Source organism: Caloenas nicobarica, chromosome 1 (genome assembly GCF_036013445.1).
Source record: "Caloenas nicobarica isolate bCalNic1 chromosome 1, bCalNic1.hap1, whole genome shotgun sequence".
Classification (NCBI taxonomy): Eukaryota; Metazoa; Chordata; class Aves; order Columbiformes; family Columbidae; genus Caloenas; species Caloenas nicobarica.
In genome coordinates, this window is record NC_088245.1 from 89,332,112 (window position 1) to 89,353,810 (window position 21,699).

The following is a 21,699-nucleotide window of genomic DNA, read 5'->3' on the forward strand; positions in this document are numbered from 1 at the left end:
ATGGAGTACAGATCTCTGACTCAGAAATGCCCTGCTGTACTTTTGGGGGTGTATCGCTGTAAGTGCAACCGTTACTTTGCCATCATTTGGAGGTTGCTCAGTTCCAATTAAAATCTCATTGTGAAATCATAACAAGCTCAAGAACATCTTCATACAGCTTCAATTTGTCAGATGACTTTTAATGAAATACAAGAGCAAAAGATTGTAACAATCAGCTTTGCTCTGAGGCTGCAAGGCATTCCTGCAAGAAGCATTAACTGCCAGGCTGTGAAATCTGTTCAGTGTCTTCACCATTTCCCTCTCAGTGCTACGTTCCTCTGGGTCAGCACGGCTCTTGGGAAATACAGAGGACTTACATGTGTGGGTGCACTTCTTCATCGTCTCTCTGAAGTACAGAGACTGCAGGACATTTAAATTCTCATGCCTTTCAGACTGTTACCCAGGAAATATAATTTTCCTTTCATAACTATTAATGTATCAGAGGGCTGGCTCCACTTAACATGTATTCACTCTCTGGATTCCCCTTTTCAGCCATGCTGTCCACTGCTCTGCTGTATGCCAGATGTCTTCTGGTGGATGAATTTTGTAAAAAGTGTATTACTTCCCCTAGCTCTATAGAACCACCTCTCAAAGAAGCTCATGTGCCCAAGTGTGTCTTGTTATGTTCTTGGTGCTTTGAGAATAGATACCAGGGATTTGCTTGCCACAGAAACAAGCCAGTACCCTGCAGGAACACAATATATTGGCACACCAGAACATTTGATTTTAAATGTAGTTTTATCTTATGGTACTTGTTCTTGAAAGATTTGCAAGAAAGGCTTTTAAGAGTTATAACGGAACAAGCATCATACTTCATAGAGAACACTCCTTAGCTACTTTAACACCAGCTAGCATACAGGTTACTGTCCTACCAGTGACTGCTACACCAGCATACTCCGGATGAGTTTTAGGAAAGCTGTGCTCTAAAAAATAGCTACTGGGGTTATCCAGAGCAGATTCTCTGAGCCACTTGTTTTCTCTTTAGCCTGTGTTGAAGCTAGTGTTCCCTTCCTCTCCTCCTAGTTACCTGCCTTAGGCCCTGAAGCCAAACACAGGGGACATCATGTATTACTGCAGGCAACTGGCATTTCTTTCCTTAACTTCCTTTTAAAATAGCTTGATCAACATTTTTGTCATTCACTTTTTAGCACATTCTTGGATTTAAAATTTAGGCTGCTTTTATCCGCTAATAGTCTCCTTAGAACATTTTTTTATATTTACTTATTTATAGAATTTTATCACAAACCCCCCCAAACAAACAGGAAAGATGCTTGTACTATTACCGTTAATACAGGTAACAAAAGAGACTATCGAAGGTGAGGTGGCCAAGGCTCTGCAGCCAGCATCACCCAACAAGATTTCTGTACTAACCATTCCTGTGCTCACAAACTAAAGCCAGTTCTTAAGTGTATTCAAAATGATTACAAAATGTCTCTGTTCATAGACCTTTAATCTAAGGCAACTCATGACCACCTTTGAGTAACAGCCTTTCAGAGGCACCAGAAGCTCAAAAACCAGTGCAAGCCAGTTCCTTAAAAACATACCTTGAATTTCATGGAGGTAAGTCTGTAGAGGATTTCACTCATGTTCTCTCGGATGATGGACCATGTGATCTTATTGTCGCTCTGGGCTGTGGTTTCTACAGCACGGCGTGCCATGTCATAAAATGCAATCATATTGGAAAGCATTCCCACGGTTTTGTAGAAAGGGCAGAACCTGATGGAACAAAAGAAGATCTGTCAGACATTTTGGAATAGTGAACAGGACAAGCCTTTGCTCCTGCCTTCACAACAACACTGAATTCTCACCTGAAAGAAAGAGTGCTAGCCTGCCCTACTCCAGGTATTTTTGATACACGCCATCAAAGGAGAGAGACCCCTTCTAATAGGTCCCGCATTTTTAAATACGTGAATCATAGGCTAAGAGAATCATCCTGAAGCGAGGCTTCTGAAACAGCACTCAAACACTGGGCAAAACAGCAGAGTACAGGAACCATCACTGTACAAGTCTCACATTTCAATCTGTGCCAATGCTAACAAGAAAGGGAAAACACCAGAGCAGCTAATAGAATTCTTCCTTCCTGTTTTGTCCATCATGGGAACAGCCTTCCTGCAGGGAGCCTGGGATGACCTGACAGCTCTGCAAGTTTATTTGCTCACAGGAAAGGGAGTGTTCCTATAACAAGAGCACTCCACACACAAAAAGCTCCATTTTTAATGGGTAAATGACTGCCACGGAACATACCTCCTCATTATTTATATGTGACATCGGGCTACTTCCTGTGCTTCCCTAATGCATACAAGCATACCTGCCCCAGTAACCTAATCAAAGGTACACACCATTACAGGATGATGTATTTTTAGTGATTAAGTATTTCAAGACCTCCTGGGGCTGGAGAATGAAATGAAGTACAAAAGGCCCCTTGTCAAGCTTTAAAACACAAGGATAACATGGAAAGAAGCAAAGCAGGCAGGGATAATAAGCATTGCACTAGGGAAAAGGTCCAGTAAGGTTTTTTGATGGATCAAATGTACTCAAGTAGTATGCAACAGTAACTGAAAACAGATTCTTGCAGTCCCTCGTGCATTGCTAGAACAAAAAGAAAGACTCTGGGTGTTTTCTGTGAAAACACAGTGGTCCTCTCCTCCTCCAAAGGAGAAAAGGACATATTATTGCAGAAATATTGGCTAAGTGAACAATAGATGAAGGCCTGAGAAACTCACAGGATGTGACTGCATTTGGAAAAAGTCTGCATGCCTTGGGTAAGACAACGTGAATACACTGATGGTCTCCCTAAGCACAGTTCTTCCATTTGTTTATGGTGAGTAAAATTAATTTTTGCACAGATTGGTTTCCAAGTAAAATAGCCGTCTAAATTCAGATTCCACAGGACCAAGAGGGCAGAGTGGCCAGTCATATCTTACCTGTCATAAGGCGTATAACCATTTTGTTGCAAGAAGTCATCTTTTATCAGCTTTGCAACCTCCAAGGTAATTTTATCTGTTTCTGCCAGGGAAGCCTAGAAAAGTAATGTATGCTGTTAGTTTAGTACTCAAGTCCATGAGGACACAGCATGTCATGGCCAAGAACAGTTATCTTTCAGTAACTGTTTTCTTCCCACCCTCTTAGGGTAGCTTCCAGCAGAATTCTGCCTTTTGGGTATTTCTCACTACCTGCTGTAGAACAGCCAATTAAATTGATAGTCAAATTAAGATGGGACAAACAGTCCATAAGTCCACTGTAAGTCTATCTGATGATAAACAATGGAAAGGAAGTTTCCTTTAAGATAACAGGAAAGCCACTAGACACAGAAAATGCACACAGCTCTACTGTGACATACATGGAAACAACACCTTCCTACATAAAGAGGTAAATTCATTTTTACCTTCCTCAGTTCTTACATCCATGGAAGAAGAGCTAGATCTCAGCATGCTAGACCAACAAGTAATCTTAAGGATTTGATACTAGTCTCTACAGCTACCCATGGGCTTTCCCTGTCTGGCATTCAAGAAAAGTAAAAGAAGTTGATGACAATGCCTGTCATACTCCACAGGAAAGCCACTACTCCCCAAGGAATGGATTCTAGCCTGTTTTGTAAACTAGTCTTTTAGAACATGTTTTTTGTAAATAGGAAACTGCAGAAAGCCCTAAGATCACATTTCCTTTTCTTTGAAGACACATCTAGAAAGGAGAGCTCTGCTAGGCAAGATCTGGTGAAGGGCGTCATCTTGACTGGGCTGGAACATTAATGAGTAGGGAGAACACCAAGAGCAAACCTCCTCCAAATAACTGTAGTTAATACAATGTTACCACACACTACTACCACCTTGTAAATCAGCATAGCTCATCCAAATATCACAGCTTTAGATTACTGTCAAGTATGTGCTAGGCACCTGTCAATTATTATATTTACAGTACTAAGATGAAACACAGAGTTTTCACTGGGTCCCTTTTGAGAGTTCTCAAGGGAAATTTTCCTGTCCAAGTTCAGCCTTCTCTCCCAAAACAGTGAAGTGAATGAAGGAAATTAAAGAATGCTTGTAAAATGGAGCCATATGTTATGTCACAGGTTTTCTCAGAGAAAATAGGTAATCAGTTTTTAGAAAAAGCATACATCGCTTCTGTTTCTACAGGCCAGCTTGTAAATGCCAACACCTCTGTTCTGCAGCTGGCAACATGATTTCTAATAAATTGTAACCCTTCAGATGGCTTGAACAGCAAGATCAGTTTGCATAATTTCTCTTACAAAGATTACTTCCAATGGAGTACTGTTGTAGCTTGCAACAAAGGGCACTTCAGCAGGATGAGAACACTGAAGAAAGTGAAGTTTCTTAATGCCAGCATTAGATGCCCTGCAATCTAATTTACACAAGAAAAGTAGCATCAAGCCAAGGTTTGTCAAATCTAAGATAGTATTTATCATTAGAAATCAAACAACATGGAAGAAAGCTGGAATAAAGCACAGTTAGAGGCAGGAAAGTCTGACATCTCCCAGTGACCATTTGCCTTTTTTGCACAACAGAGTATCCATCTGCCAAGTCTGGTCTAAGACATGGTCACAAGCCTGCACTAGCAGTAAGGAAATGGAGGATGGATCACTGACACCATATTTCCTCACAGTTGGTTACTCACCTTCCCCACAAGTTGCACAATCTCTGCAAGGTCCTCTTCTTCCTGTAGGATCTCTTTGGCCTTTGTCCTGAGAGGGACAAACTCTGTAAAATGCTTGTCATAGTACTCATCCAGGGCACGCGTGTATTTGCTGTAACTGATCAGCCAGTTGACAGAGGGGAAGTGTTTGCGTTGTGCCAGCTTCTTATCCAGGCCCCAGAAAACCTGTCAGAAGCAGAAAGATCAACCAATGATCCAAATAAAAAATGAGCCAAAATAATTGAAGGCAAAACCAAAAAACCCCACAAACACCCCCCCAACAAAAAAAACCAAAAAAACCAAAAAAAACCAACAACAAACCAACAGAACAAAAATAAAACAAAAAACCCCCACCAAACAACAACAAAAACCACACCACCAACAAAAACCACAATAACAATATAAAAGGGAAGTCTGAGCAAACACAGCATGGCAAAGGCTAACATGAAAGCCTGAGAATGAAAAAGGCGGCCTTCCTTATGTTAGTTTAACTATAGGAGTAACTTTCATATACAGTTCTCAAAAAACGATACATCTTTTATGCTAAGTTCAGACTTACTCAGCTTGAGACTCCTCATAAGGGAGAAGTCAGCCATAACAACAACAATACTGGAGTCAAATTAAGTGGAGCTCTATTAGACATAACTCCTTTTCCCAAAAGAGGCCTGGGCAATCAGTTGCAAAACGTTCTTCTCCCTGTCAGCGGCTCTGAGAATTTTTTCATGGTTTCAATGCACCTTTTAAGAGTGGTTCACTTTCCACCTCAGTTGAGAGCAGCCACATTTGAAGTGCAGCTCAAAGGGCAGCGATCAGGAAGCACACGGATACGCCTGAGCAGTCAGTGTTGGAAGGAATTGCTGCCTTCACTCCCTCTTCTAAAGGGACCTCAAACACGTCAGTTCAGAGACCATCTCACAAGGTCACCTTGTACGCTGTTAGAACATTTTCCAAAGCATCCTACAAAACTGCTTGTGTCAAACTGGAACTCACACCCCAGCCACTGGCACAAATGCACTGAAACACAATCATTTTGAGTCTAACAAAGTGGACAGAAAAGCTGCAACATCGTGGGACGTACCTGAACAATACCCAGCGTAGCAGATGTGACAGGATCAGAGAAGTCACCACCTGGGGGAGAGACACTGAGCAGGAAGAGAGAAGGAAAAGTTATCAGAATTGTTTTCACAGTTTGAACCGAAGTAGCAAATGTATGACTTCATACCGCAGTGATCAACAGAAACCAGAAAAGTCTACATAATTTCAAGGAAGCAACAGATTGCAAGCTTCCACTCCAGAAAATGTTTAATGCATATCCACACACATGTAATATTAAGCATACTATGAAATATAGTTATATCTGTAACTGATAGTATCCAGGTATGATTTCAGTCACTTTAGCACTAACTCCAACTTGGATTACCAAACCTATCTCAACTGGAACAGATTCAGCAAGTGTCCTGATGGGACACCTTGAAACACAGTGCAATGATTATTTCACAGAAAACAATATCCCAGTTTGAAATTATTGCAGATATTCACCTATAAAATAACCACTTCAACTTCATTTGGGCTAGACACCCTAATACATACCTTCCCAGAGATCAAAAAAATATCTTCCGGCCTCAAAAGCACAATGCATTTGTGTATGTATGTTGTGGACAGCAGAACTAAGCAGAGCAAAAAATGGACTCTAGGTGTTCTTGCAGATGCTAGAGGCTCTCCTGAAAATGTGTCGGGGCAGAAATTCACTCTGCCCAAATTATGATATACAAATCAATATAGCTTAGAAGAATGTCTGGAGATTTCTGCTTTTCACAGACCATTACAGCTTGAGCTATGTTGCTCCACGTAATTCTACTGTATCTAAGCAAGAGAATCACAATTCATTATGCCCCCAAGTGCACACACTGCTGCTCTAACTGTCCCTTCTTTCCTGCTCTGAGTGTGGTTTGACATCCTTTTCAGTGACAGCTCTAATGACATTCTTCCCTGAGCTGTTTCCTCTGATTGCTGCAAGTGACTGCAATTCCACACCTCACAGAACTACCTGTCTACATTCATTCTTTCTGCCCCCACGCAAAATTTAGTGGTAGTTGAGGGTGAACAGAGACTAAATATTTACCTGCTCATTCACATATTTTTAGTTCTGCAGCTGCACAGAGCAACAGGACCTTCTTTTTTTCCAAAAAGAATAGGTAGTTTGACATACGAAAACACAGAGGAAGAACTGCAGCCAATGCAAAGCAAATAAATGCAACACTCACGCTCCAACAATGCTGACGCTGCCTTCTCTTTCAGGATTTCCCAGACACTTCACTCTGCCAGCTCGCTCATAGAATGAAGCTAGACGGGCACCAAGGTAGGCTGGATAACCACTGTCTGCAAATAACAACACACGGAAACTGTGTCAAAGGCTCAGAGTTTAAAGGATGCATTTACAAGACTAGACTGAGAAAAGACTACTCACCAGCTGGCATTTCAGCCAGTCGTCCTGAAATTTCTCTGAGGGCCTCAGCCCATCGGGAAGTAGAGTCTGCCATCATACTGACATGGTAGCCCATGTCCCGGAAATACTCGGAAAGGGTGATTCCTAGAACAAAGACAGTGTGCTGCAGGATACAGTTCAGAAAGGAATTCTATGCTTGTATGTTGTCACTAAGATGCAAATAAGCCATTCCGATGGTAATAGATACTGAAAATTATTCTCTCTTCCCATAAGATCATGTTCTTGCCATCTTTTGTTGTTATTGCTGTTGTTTATTTCTTCTCATTCTCCCCATTTTGTCTCATCTTACATCTCTTTGAGGAGACATGGCAACGTCAGTGATGCTACTGTTTGCCTCACTGAAGCCATGAACAAAGCCTTTTCTTACTGTAAAATGTCTTCTTTCCTTCCAAACTAGTAGAATACACCAGTGAGAAAAGGTCATGTTTTATCTTAATTATCTGTCAACTTTTCACAAAAAAAGAATCTAAAAACCACCTTGAAGGGGCTGTAAAGGAAAGAAGATTAGCCTGCCAACTCAAGAGAATACTATTCCTGTGCATTGAGTGGCTGTACTTATCAGCAAAAAAGCTATTCACAAACAAAAGCTTACACAACACATGGAGCAAAACCATATGAGAGCTGGTGCAGTAAGTTCACTTCATAAGCAAAATTTACTCAATATTCAGAAATTGTAATTATATGTAAGCAAGCCAAATTCAATGCAAGCAAGGCCTGAAAGGGCTGACTTCTGCAACTAAAGAGGTTTCTTGATACTGACCATCTCAGGAACTGAAAATACTAGAGCGTGATGGCTTGCTTGACACAGGGCCTTTTCCATCCTCCTGTAAATCTTACCAGTATAGATAGAGGCTTCTCTGGCAGCCACAGGCATGTTGGAGGTATTTGCTACCAGAGCTGTTCTCTTCATGATGCTTTCTACCTTGCCATCAACTTCCATTGTTAACTAAAAAGCAAGAAAAGAAAAAAAATGTAACAGAAGTATGTTTGTTGTTGTTGTTGATTGTTTTTTTACTTTATTACTTGCCTTGTATCAGGACACTCTCCTCAGAGCTACGCTACCAAGAGCAGAGGCTAGATTCAAGCTTTTGGGACGCTATGCTGGTTTGCCATCTGGACTGTACACTGCTTAACTCTTTAACATATATGCCTCAGCTTCATCTCATCTTCTGCAACTAGCAAATCCCTATTGATTCCATTCAAATGACTGATGTGGTAGATTTGTCATTAGGAGGTACATTATCCTCTCTCAGCTTACCATGCTGGAAAAGCCAAAAATCAGCCTCCTGCCATAAGTCCATTAGGAATCTGAGAGCTTTCTTTCCCACCTACACTGATCTGTATTTGTCTTTGACAGCTGGACATAAAACCGCCCAGGTGAAGCCTCAGAAGCACCTGAACAACAGAACACATATCCTGACATTTGAGGATCTTGACATTTACTTTTTTCATGGCCACCTCAGCTTGACTTTCTCATCTTGTAATCAGTCAACACACCCAAACCTTTTACTGCTTATTTTTGACAGTAGAGTTTCAACACTGCAGTTCAGACTATCTGGCTTCTTTCCCATATTTTACAGAAGACACAACTATTTCACTAACATATAACAACAGGTAGAAGGATTGGTAAACCTGTGGCACCTTTTTTTTTTTAAATCCAGGAATTTTCTACTTCCTTCAGAAGGTATTCCAAAGCCTAACATATCAAACTAATATCTGGTAACTGTTTGTATCACCACCCTGCACCCTGTAAATACAGATGCTGCATTTGCTATGCATTGTTACATTAGAGACATTATCAGTGAAAGGTAAGGTGCTTATAACCATGCTAAATTACATCCTGGTATTCATTTTGGCTTTATTTTAAACACGTTAGAAGGTACACCCAAAAACTAGTCCAGATGCTTATTGAGGAGCCACTGAAATTATTCTTAAACAAGCCAAAGGGGATTTCTCCTACTAAAGCCAGAACTTACAGCAGGGAGGCAAGAAAATAATTTCAAGTCACTCTACCAATATGCTATTTTATTCAGTTACAATGCCAGTACAATAGCAAGTCTTGCCAAGAAGGTTTACTCTCCATGAATTCTCCATACTAACCTCAGGGAAATCTCTCAGTACTTCAGACATTTCATTTCCTCGTTCTCCACAGCCCACATAAATGATGACATCACTGTTGGAGTATTTTGAGAGAGACTGTGAGATCACAGTCTTCCCACAACCGAATGCCCCAGGAATCGCTGTTGTACCCCCTTGTACACACCTGAATAAAGAAAGAGGACTCTGATTTGCAAGGAACTCAAAAACATCTCTCTCCTATCTTAGAACACGTTTTCCAATAAAACTCACTAATTAAAAGCAGAGCAACAGGAGTCACAATCAGTGTTCTGGGTGAGAAGCACATAGGTATTTCATCAAACCAAAAGACTGAGGGAATACAGTACCCTTTTCCTCTGCTGCCCTTGAAGTACCTGAGTTATGCTGGTACAACAGCTAGACTTACAGGGTTGAAACATAGCAGTTTTCACAGCTGGAAGCACTGATGGAATGCAAATACTAAGAAAAGAACAACTGAGCTGTGTATTACGAGAATAAGCAGCACAATATGTTAGGACCAAAATTACTGAATTAAGTGTCTTGAAAGTTAGCTGCTTAAAGGAGCATTTTGTATTACAGTTAAGTGCAACAGTCTTCATAAATGGTGACCCCAAAATCACTGGGAACTACACATTCTCAAGACCATGGAATAAGATCCCACTTATGTGTTCAAATGGAGATACCAAGCATGAAAGTTCTAGCCTTTCTGTAAATCTGCCATGATTATTTTAAGTTTCTGCTTTTCTAGATTAATGCACTAGAACTGTCTTGTTAAACTTCTCTTCCTTTTTCCACTGGTAGGTTCTCCTGTCAAATATACAAATATGAGGAATTCAGCTAAATATATTTTGAGATGATGCTGTAATGCATATTGAAAGCTTGGGGCCTGTCTGCCCTTAAAAAAAATTAACACCTCCTCCTCCACTTCCCTCACGAAATAGAGATTTGTTACATACTAGAAAATAAAAGGTAGTACTTACGGGAAGAGGGCATCTAGGACCCGTTGGCCAGTTAATAAAGGATGATTGGCTGGTAACTTCTCAGTAACAGGACGGACTTGACGTACAGGCCACACCTGGACCATAGTGAACTTCTCCTTCACACCCTCAAACTCCAGCTCTAAGACAACATCCTACCAGAGAACACCAGACATCTGAAGTAAGCAAACAGCTGCACACTGGACCAGCACACAAATTCTCACCTCAACTACATCTTTGATACCACTACAGACTTCTCAGAACCCCAACATGCTATCAGCCCCTCTAGAGGGAAGGCTCTTTCCCTTATTTACAATGCTACTAGGAAAAAAAGTGCAAGATGTGGCTTCAACTAAAATTACGCTTTTGAAGAGCAACTGATTTTCACATATTCATAATATACTGTAGATCTCCACAGAAGTCAGCAAACACGGCACACTGAAGTGTCATTGGCAAGCCATATACATAGACAACAACTGCATAAGATAATCATGTCATCCCTACAGGCAGGGTAGCAAAAGCAACCATTAACTCAGACATCTTGTTGCATGAAACACTTTCTAGTTGGCATCATGCAGAATAGAAAGAGTACATCAACCTTATGAAAGAGACATGGAATACACCAGCATTTTCTGTTTGGGAGACTTACTGAAGTGTCATAGTTTCCTGGCGGAGCAATGTATGTAACTGTACCCCTGTTCCGTGGGGGCAGCATGATTTTGTGTTTGATAAGGGAGTTTTCATTCACCACACCATAAATATCTCCACCAGTGATGTGGCTGCCAACCTAAAATCAAAACAAGTCTATTAGTCATAAGTGAGAACTCCAGTTTTAAAAAGAATCTTGTCAAAGAAATGTATAAAATAACTACAGCTATTAAGTCTAGCACTGTGATTACTCCCTTTATAAATGCGTTGTTACAGCACAGTAGCCCGTTTACATAACTCATTACACTAACAGCACATCGCTAGCAACACTATCTGGGTTCAGGTGCCTTTGAAGCTTCAGACAGTAGCAATTACTGACTGATGCAAGGAATTTTCCTCATTTCTTTTGTATCTCTCAGTTTAATTTGTTCAGTAGAGAAAGGCAAGCGTATGTTAACCTGCAAGGCTGGGAAAAAGACGACGACTGGGGCTAAAGCCTTGGCATTTTCCAGCTTTGAGACTACCTTCACCATTCACAAAACGTGTGCTGTGGTTATTCTTTTTGCTCAGGTAACACCTGTTCTTGCTAATGCTTAGTGCAATTCCACTAAGTTCTTTTCAGTTTTGTAAATACATCAAAACTTTGCAAGTTTCTCATATGCAGCAACACACAGTAAGCCACATGGAGTAAATTTTGGTGATCCCCGTCCAGTCTCATACATCGCTACTGCCTCCTAGCACCCTTTTTTGTAAACTTAATGCAGCGTTAACCATAGCTCCCAGCAGTCACAGCCTTGGCACTCTGCTCTGGCTCTAAGCTCTGGGAGTAGAGGAGCAAGAGGGGAAGACAGGCTTCTCAGAACCTACCCGCAGATTTTTGGAAGGTGTAAAGTCCCATTTGACATCTCGGCTCAAAGCTGACACATTGACACCTCTAGGGATATAGATACTTTTGGTCAGAGTGCTGATGTCCAAGAGAGGCCTCTGGATACCATCAAAAATAGCTCCCATAATGCCAGGTCCTAGTTCCACTGACAGGGGTTTGCCAGTACGGAGTACAGGATCTCCTACAGAGACACCAGCTAAAGATTTGCTGAGGAAAAGTTAATCCAGAGAAAGGAAAACAGGACAGAAGGCATCACATTCACAACATCATACTCTTAAACCACTTTTCTGAGTTTAAGGTAATATTTTTATTACTGTATTACACATAATCATTTGAGAAGTATGTAGGCTTTATAATGAACTCAAGTTGAAATTGCCATAGCAACAAAGTTGCTCACCCTCCAGTGAGGCAAACTAGGGGGTCAATATTCTGCTTTATGATCATTAGTTCAAGTCAGCTATATGGATGAGTTTACTGTAGTGCCAGGCAGCAGGATGACAAAATGTCAGGCATTTCTTTAATCTTCAAACCTAGAAAACAGGTTTGATTGTTAAAGTCAGACAATATTATGAAATATATAACTTTTTGCTTCAGAATTTGTTATAGAGCACAACTTTTTTGACTTTCCTTAACAAAGAGCTGTAATATTTAAATTAAAATGAACTTAAATTCTAAGGTAGATATGATTTCATTTCCACTTAAGTCTCAGTACACAGCCAAACAAGACAAAATTTACCTCAAAACCATCAGAATTTACAAAAGATGTGCAGAACAGATGTCCTGCTGGCAGAGGAAGGACCAAGTGCTGGTCCCAGTCAGCTTTGTTCACCATCTTCACCCTAATCACCACTATGTTCTGGACTGTGCAGTCTGGCAGACCCAGAGGGATCAGTGAAAAGGATACATGTTTCTTCATACACCTGGACTGTTGCCAAGTCACCTTCCAGTCGAATAATCTCCCCCACCAGTTCACTGTGGCCTACTCGTACCAGCTCGTACATAGCAGCACCTGCCATGTTGCACGCTGTGACCACTGTAAGAGACAGTCACATAGGTGAATATTTTTCCTGTAGCTCAGGAAATTTATTCATCAGAAGTTAGTAAGAACTACACAGCATAAGCCTAGTATTCACCCAAATCAAGAGTGCGTTCTTGATTTCATGAAAAGGATAACTTGGCTGCCACAAATCCTCATATTTCTAGTTTAAAAGCCAAAAAAAAAAGTTTCCCTATACTTTTCACACTGTTCCTTTATGCTCAATAAGAGGACAATATCAGAATGTGGTAGTTCACAAACAATTCATGCCATAATTTCTCTTATCTATCTTGACAGGTGGCAGATGTTTAGGGTTTTAGAGATGCAGTGAACTTTGACAGACAAGTTAAATACGCACTTCCCCCTTTCAGTTAGTTGGGCCACATTCCCATTTGACTAAATTAAAACATACAAGAAAATGGCAAAAGCTCAGCAGATACCTGATAATTACATGAAAATGCTGGTCCCCAGCCACAGGTTTAAGTGACTAAAAGTCTCGTTTACCTTGCTAGCACCTGGATGTTCCCATAACAATTTCCATGTATAGATCAAGACAAGGCATCGACTAAAGGCAATACATACCGTTCTATCCAGAGCAGCAGATGCCTACAAAGCTTTTAAGGAAACAATTATTTTGATATTTTATTTTGTAGAAAAGTGATGCATATCTTTGGGCAACTTAAATTAACTTTCAACAGATCAAGACTGTTTTAAAGCACATTTTGGGCCTGAAACCTCATAATGTTTTCAGTTAGATTTCAGCAGGTCATACACAAGGTCCAGCTGCTTTAGGACAAAATTTATTATATCTTCTATATTATAATATCGATCGTGCACACAGGGTTCACATACTTACACAAAAATACATTTTCCACTGCTTATGAAAGTTGTATCCATTTAAAATTGTTTTAAAGTATCACTTCTGTAGTTAAGGAATTGCAAGTTAAAGAACAGGTATTTATTTAGGTAGACACAAGCCAAAAGGAGTTTATTTTTCATCAAATAAGCAACATTAACAAAAATACATGCTATTCTCCTGTTCTCATATTCCCATCCTTTCCTTCAGCTCTTAAAGAGAATGCAGGAGGGAGCAGAAAAGCTGGTAGAGTCTGCATATATTCAAAAGCTGTTGCCATCAGATCCTAAAGAAACTATTCAAGCTGATAAAGGAGGAGGAAGAGGCTGCCTCCTCCCACTTGCACTACCACCACACTCTGCCACCTTCCCTGACCCTTGTGGTTCCTCACTGAGTTCCTCCAGCCCGTGGTGCCGTAACACAGAACAGCTTGACACTGGCAGGGGACTGAGTATTCTGGAAAGCACAGGGTCAAACTGCAATTCAGTGAGAATGGACTGTGCATCTCACACGTTTTTAGAGAAGCTTAATACGCTAGGCCTGCAGACTTCTGACCAAGCGGCTTTATCTAATCCAGAAAGTTTACTACCTTCTGTTTTTATTATTATTCTTCATCAGCCTGCTTCTGCTTATTACATCTTTAAGTGGGATTATCTTGTTATTATATTTCTTAATATTTTATCAGACTAAGTCAGTGATCTTTCTTAAAAAGCCCTCTCCCAAAACCAGAAAAAGCCCCACCCAGAGTTCTACTATACTTCTCCACTTCCAAGTGAACAAGATTAACAAGACCCCAGACAAAACAGAACCCGCGATTTCCTTTACAAAATAATACCTACCGGGTCCTGAGACTCCATAAACATAGCCAACAAAAGCCTCTCTGTCCTCATCACGGATTTTGGGTAGCTTGGTGAAGTCCATTTTGCCTGTTCAACTGTATAGAAGGAATAAAGAGTCAGTTCTGAAGAATACACACGTGTAATAGCTTTGTCCCCTTCCTCCCCTCTGCTGTCTCCTTGTTTTCAGCTAGAAAGAATTCTGAACTCATACAGCCTGAAGCACCTTCACGACACCAATTTTAAAGCTATTAAAAGTTAAAAAGTAACTCACTTAAACAAACAAAATACCTAACATCCCCTGTTGCAGAAACACAAAGGTAGAATATCACTCCACAATATGTTCCACAAAACACCGCTGAATGAAACAGCTACACTCAAAAAATGCCAAAACACCCCTGGACTATTTTCAAGCCAAATAACAGGATGTTTAAACAATGGAGAACCTCTTCTGTCTTTCACATTTTATCTACTCTTCTTCAAAACATGGAGTTTTCCATGATTCTGAGTGATTTCCAAGATACTATATGCAGGCAGAGCAAGAGAATGTTCTGGGGCTGCTCTACTGCCACCAGTCTCTAAAAGGCAATACTACAAACATTAATTGTGAAAATTCTGGGGTTTGCTATCTCAGGCTGCTGAATCAGTGTGTTCAGAGAAAGAACATACATTTTCACAAGCACCAGCACGCAAACATGCAGGTCCTCTCCATACGCCTCACAGCTAGGTATTATGCATTCTTGCTCTCAGTGAAACCCATGGAGTGTTATACTAGAATTGTGCTAAATAATGGCCAGAAAACCCAACTTGCAACAGTTAAACACCAACATCTGTTGCCAATAACTGTTTAGAGAATCTAAACAACGGGCACAAGAAAAGCTGTTTTAGAAACAGACCTCCTTGATCCCCTTTTGTCCTGTAATCAACAGTTGGGCTGTCCTGCTTCTGGTGCTGGTAAGAGTATTTAATGGTTTTGCTTTGCCAGCCCTTACCATGCTTTGCGTTACCTGGGAAACTGATTAGCAGTAGAGAACTGTAAGGCAAGTCTTTACTAATTTCCACTCTATTGATACATTTAGGGTACAGCACTGGTGAAAGGTGCAGTATAGTAGCCCCAGCATACAATGCTCTCTGCCTATCAACAGGGTCCATCCAGCACAAGCCCACAGTTCAGTGACATGAACCACGTGAGGCATCTGTTGACACTCAAGAGTCCTTGCAAGAAACTTAACCTAACCCAGCATCTTCTGCAAGGTAGCAAATTCAGAGGTACACTCAGGCTTGAATACCTGCCCTGTGTACGATGAGGAAGACAACTACATTGCAACCTCTTCTGCCATCACCAAAGGATGCTTTTCAGCCTGTTCTTCAGAAGCAGTAGGTAGGTGACATCTGCTATTCTTAAAATCTTATTATTGTTTTCCAACTTTTTAATACTTTACAAATCCTCTGCCCCTCACCAACATAAATGTTTTGAAATGGTATCTCTGCTCTGTAAGAAAAGGATCTTCAATAATTCCAAACTCTTGTCCATCCTGAATGAATAGCTTCTTCCAGGCTCTGTGTCTTGCTGGAGTGGATTGTGTAACATGGCTACCATTGACTCATTTCACAACAGCCACCCCAACAGTTGATCATGACTCAGTCACCACCACCCTGGAGTGGAACTGCTAGCTGCTCTCAAGCTCCAAGTCTAAGTCAGATATCTGTTAGACCCCTCTACTCTCTATAGCAATGGTTTATCCTTTAAGCTGCCTGTCGTTTAGGCCCAGAAGACAATTTTTATTTCACTGCTTACTTCTCAAAAACCTCCTCTGACAAGTGGCAAAAGGGAGGTCCTTGCAAAGCAATGTGCAGTTCCTGAGCAGCTGATAAAAGCTGGTTCTGATCAGACTAACAAAACTACTTCATCTTTTTTGCTTTTAACAACTAAAACATTGCAAAACTCAAGCACAATTACTGTTCATACTGAAAAAACAGCTTGTCTTATAAATCCACCCCATTTACTTCAACATACCATACAGAACGATCTCTAGAGTCCTACTACCAAAATGTTATACAGAAGCATAATAAAGAGAGAGCTGAACCAAATTCTCATAACTGAATTAGTGACGCTGTTTAGCAATTAGACAGTAGAAAGTCCCATATGAAAGAGTCAATTTACAAAACCAAGGAAAAGCAGGAATAACGCTGTCCAGTTTCAATTTAAATTAACTTTTCTTCATACCCCAAATCTGCAGGTCAGCTGACTACTGCTTAAAGCAACCACTTATCTTTTAGGGGGCAAACTAGAACCTCAGAACAGTCATTCTGCCATTAAAAACATCAACATCCTGACACCAGGCACGTACCTCTCTTGTTCCTGCGGCTGCTCTGCTCCCTCTCTCTTCCTACAGCCACCTTTCCAAATTACTTGACAAGTGAACTAAAAAAGTTTCCTCCACTAGGCCACGTAGCAACACATCAATAAACCCTGTCTTTGTCCTTATCTTTAGCATCTGCACCAACTTCTTTTAAACACATACCTATTAACTAGTCCAAGTGTAAAAGATGTGGTGAATTCTTCCTCACCTTTCTTTGTTCCATCTCCTATACATCTCCAAAGTACATACAATCTAAAAAGCCACTACTCACCCAGCCAAGCTGACCTCTTTTTTAAGTGGCTACACATCTTTTAACACTGAATACAAATTAATTTAAAAAAGAAAAAAGCTGTTATTTGTCACTGCATAGCTTGCTTGTGCTTGCGTATTAGCATTACAGATTTTAATTTTAAATGGAAAAGTCCTTGAGGGCAGAAATGTTGCCTTACCTACCTGCACTGTCAAATGTCTTCATTTTTAGTACTCAGATAAAATGAAATTCCCTAAAGCACACCAGAATTTGCTAAACACAACATCATGTGTGTGTGCAGACAGTACGTACTCACCTAAGAAGCCAGGGTAGCTAAGCCATTTTAGAAATCTACTGAGCTCCTGTAGCCTTTCAGAGTCCTCTTGCACACAGGGTATTAGGCACAATATGCAATCCACTCCTACAAAACTCCACTAGCACATCTACACAGGGTGTTATCTTAATTTTAATTATCTTACGAGCAAAGATGCATCTTGTATCCTTTATAACTTATAAACAGGAGATGAGGAAGAATCTTAAACAGTTCAACGATTGATTTTAAACGTGCTTTTAAGCTCTAACATGGTCATATGCTGCCTAACAGTGCCAGAAATAAAGGTATTACTTGCTGCAGAACCACCTCTGCCTGATAGGTGAATTATTAAAGTAATTTTATAGTCAAAATTAAACAGGAAGGGGCTAATGACCAGAGTTTTCTATCTTGATTTCACCCTGGCACAGCAATTTGGCTACAGCGTAAGCCCAAAAAATGTAACTATCATGGTTACAATGCTGGAGAAACCTGTTTTCTATTACAGTTCCCCATTTTTACTTCTTATACTTGATCAGACCCAGAATTTACAGGATGAACTGCCTTACCATAAAGATCTCCTCAAAATTAAGGTTCCAGTGAGATTTTTAGAAGGATCATTCTTACAGCAAGGAAGAAAATCCATGACTATTTTATCATATAAACACAGATTCTTACCTCCTTTTGCAGAAACAGGAACAAAAATTCACAGGCCCAATGAAAGCAAAGCCAGAATTCAGCAGTTAAGCACCACCACTTAGGAAATAATTGTCCTTCTAGTGCCCCTACACAGAGGGATGAGAAAGCCTGCTGCAGAGGGGAAAGAAATTTCTGACACACAGCAGAGGCATAACCACCTGACTTGATGAGTCATCAGTCTCTCTCTCTCTCCCACCAGCACCGAGGAATGCCGCAATAGCAAATCAAGCCACCTAAAGCCCAGCTGAACTCCCCATCTGTGCCCTTCTTACTGCACAGGACCAAGCATAAGAAATTAAAAGCAGCATTCAGTGTTCACATTAAGGACCTTCTACAAAGCAAATAATCCCAATGTCCCAAGCAGTACATACTACTACATACAAATCCTTGAAAGATGCATGCTTTTTGCTGGAAACCATTTACCTATTAGTCCTCTCATGCAATATATCCCTGTCAGTGCATGCTCTGTTCTGGAAGAGCTCAACAGAACCACCATTTAACAACAGACTGCACAGGGAGGCACTGAAGACACTGCAATAATTGCTTGAGTATGTAGAACCAGTATTGATTCTTGTCAAAATAGCAAGTCTTGTGGGGCTCACTGCTGCTAATATTAGAACCCCTTCCCCTAGTTAGCAGAGGCATTGATGCAACTGCACAACATCCAATACCTTAGCAAAGCAGGCTGATGTGCCACCTGGAGTGGCAGCTGCTAGAATTGATTGTCCAAGATTGACAGGGACTGACATTGTCCTGTATGTTCTACAGAAGACAAGCAGCTATGGGGGCTCTCTGCTAAGAAGCTACATCAGTTGAGGAGTTCCCTGCAGTCTTCACAACTTCAAGACTATCTTTGCAAGTTTTAGGATTAGCAACACATCAAATCAGCACAAAAGCTTAAATACACTAACCAAAATGGTAAGAAATAACACACGACCAGCAATTCAGAATTAGCAGCGCTACATTACTAAATCACCTGTGCTAGGATTCATTCTGCTGGAGTAACTTCAAGCTAAGGTCATAGATTTTTACTCTATCTGGAACAGACTATAAAGTGTTTGGACTTTCTAAGGCAGAAAAGTGGAGTCAGAATATAAGCTCTTACATTCAATATCCAGGAAAACCTAATAGGCATACACAATAAAAAGTAGCCAAATAAAGTTTTCCAATAAAATCCTTCCATCTCTTCTCAGTAAAAACCTGGCTGTTACAGGACAGTAAAGATCACAACCTATCCCAGACAATCAGCTCAGCATCACATTTGAGTCTTGCTTTAGAATCGAGACTGTCAATATTTACTGTGTTCACCTGAGCAGGCTTTGGTACAGTGCATAAGGCGCACTGTCCAGCTGTACAAGGATGTGTTGCAAATGCCTCATAAATAATAGAATAATGACTGCCATAGATTTACTCTAACTTGGACACTTTATACTTCCCCTTATAACAGATGAGCACCTAAACTACTAGACAAATGCAGAAGTTCAGCAGCATTTCTGCATCTAGAATCCGGGATATTGTCCCAGAAGAAACAGCATGTCCAGAACTCTAACACAGGTCACCTGGAAGGAAAGCCAAATAGTATTCTCAAGAAACCTGCTCCTTCCTACTATGCAGAGTTATAAATTTACTATAACACAGCACGGAAAATTACTCTAGATTTCTCAGTCACCAAACAATAGAATTGTTGAGGTTAGAAGGCACCTCTGGAGATCAGCTAGTTCCAACCCCTCACTCAAACCAAGCTACAGCATGCTGCTCAGGGCCATGTTCAGCTGGGTTTTGATTAGTTCCAAGGATGGAGACCACGCAGCTCTCCAGACAACCTGTTCCAATGTTCAGTCACACTTACAGGAAAAAGCGTACTTACGTTTAAAGGGAATTCCCTGTATTTCAGTTTAAGCCCATTGCTGCTTCTTATTTCACCGGATACCACTGAGAAGAGTAAGGCGCCATCCTCTTTGCTCCCTCTCACTAGGTATGTATATAATTTACAGTAAGTTTCTCTGAGTCTCCTCTTCCTGAGGCTATATAAACCCAGCTCTCTCACCCTCTCCTTATATCTCCAAATGCTCAACAGTCCTTGTTGCCCTTTTCTTGACCCACTCCATTAAGCCATGCCTGCCTTCTACTGGAGAACCAGAACCAGACACAGCACTCCAGATATGGTTTTCCCCAGAGCTTAACTGAGAGGAAAACACACCTCCCTGAACCTGCTGGTAGCATTACAGAATCACAGAATGTTAGGGATTGGAAGGGACCTCAAAAGATTACCTAGTCCAATCCCCCTGCCAGAGCAGGAACACCCAGATGAGGTTACACAGGAAGGCGTCCAGGCGGGTTTTGAATGTCTCCAGAGAAGGAGACTCCACAACCTCCCTGGGCAGCCTGTTCCAGTGTTCTGTCACCCTGACTGAGAAGAAGTTTCTTCTCATATTTAAGTGGAACCTCTTGTGTTCCAGTTTGTACCCATTGCCCCTTGTCCTATCATTGGTTGCCACCAAGAAGAGCCTGGCTCCATCCTCATGACACCCACCCTTTATATATTTATAAACATTAATGAGGTCACCCCTCAGTCTCCTCTTCTCCAAGCTAAAGAGCCCCAGCTCCCTCAGCCTTTCCTCATAAGGGAGATGCTCCACTCCCTTCATCATCTTTGTCACCCTGCACTGGACTCTCTCCAGCAGTTCCCTGTCCTTCTTGAACTGAGGGGCCCAGAAATGGACACAATATTCCAGATGAGGTCTCACCAGAGCAGAGTAGAGGGGAAGGAGAACCTCTCTCAACCTACTAACCACCCCCCTTCTAGTGCACCCCAGGATGCCATTGGCCTTCTTGGCCACAAGGGCACAGGGCTGGCTCATGGTCATCCTGCAGTCCACCAGGACCCCCAGGTCCCTTTCCCCTACACTGCTCTCTAATAGGTGATTCCCCAACTTATACTGGAACCTGGGGTTGTTCCTGCCCAGATGCAAGACTTTACACTTGCCCTTGTTATATTTCATTAAATTTTTCCCCACCCAACTCTCCAGCCTGTCTAGGTCTCGCTGGATGGCAGCACAGCCTTCTGGTGTGTCAGCCACTCCTCTCAGTTTGGTGTCATCAGCAGACTTGCTGACAGTGCACTCTATTCCCTCATCCAAGTCATTGATGAATACATTGAATAATACTGGTCCCAGTACTGACCTTTGAGGCACTCCACTAGATACAGGCCTCCAACTAGACTCTGCCCCATTGACCACAACTCTCTGGCTTCTTTCCTTCAGCCAGTTCACAGTCCACCTCACTACTCGATCGTCCAGATCACACTTCCTCAGTTTAGCAGCAAGGATGCTGTGGGAGACTGTGTCAAATGCTTTACTAATGCAGCCCAGGGTAGTGCTGGCTGTCTTTGCCACAAAGACACACTGACAGCTCATGTTCAACTTAGTGTCCACCAAGACCTCTAGTCCTTTTCAGCAAAGCCACTTTAGAGCCAGCCAGTCCCCAGCCTATAGCAGGACATGGGGTTATTCCTTCCCCAGGTGCAAGACTTGGCATTTCCCGTTG

General features: G+C 41.4%; 1 protein-coding gene across 2 annotated transcripts in view; it reads right to left on the reverse strand.

The window, feature by feature from the left end:
* The window catches only part of ATP6V1A (ATPase H+ transporting V1 subunit A), a 31,457-nt gene that overhangs the window by 2,611 nt on the left and 7,147 nt on the right, over window positions 1-21,699 (reverse strand). Inside the window, exons 1-14 of one of the 2 annotated variants that reach the window (XM_065638666.1) lie at window positions 18,133-18,234; window positions 14,535-14,629; window positions 12,708-12,836; window positions 11,785-11,999; window positions 10,919-11,056; window positions 10,273-10,424; window positions 9,296-9,458; window positions 8,033-8,141; window positions 7,157-7,279; window positions 6,954-7,068; window positions 5,768-5,831; window positions 4,672-4,875; window positions 2,964-3,058; window positions 1,584-1,755 (exon numbers count right to left, since the gene is read on the reverse strand). In XM_065638666.1, the coding sequence (XP_065494738.1) occupies window positions 1,584-1,755; window positions 2,964-3,058; window positions 4,672-4,875; window positions 5,768-5,831; window positions 6,954-7,068; window positions 7,157-7,279; window positions 8,033-8,141; window positions 9,296-9,458; window positions 10,273-10,424; window positions 10,919-11,056; window positions 11,785-11,999; window positions 12,708-12,836; window positions 14,535-14,616 (1,761 nt within the window). In that variant the 5' untranslated portion in view covers window positions 14,617-14,629; window positions 18,133-18,234. Of the gene's footprint in view, window positions 1-1,583; window positions 1,756-2,963; window positions 3,059-4,671; window positions 4,876-5,767; window positions 5,832-6,953; window positions 7,069-7,156; window positions 7,280-8,032; window positions 8,142-9,295; window positions 9,459-10,272; window positions 10,425-10,918; window positions 11,057-11,784; window positions 12,000-12,707; window positions 12,837-14,534; window positions 14,630-18,132; window positions 18,235-21,699 lie in introns of those variants that run through there. The other variant, XM_065638656.1, reaches the window with a different exon arrangement.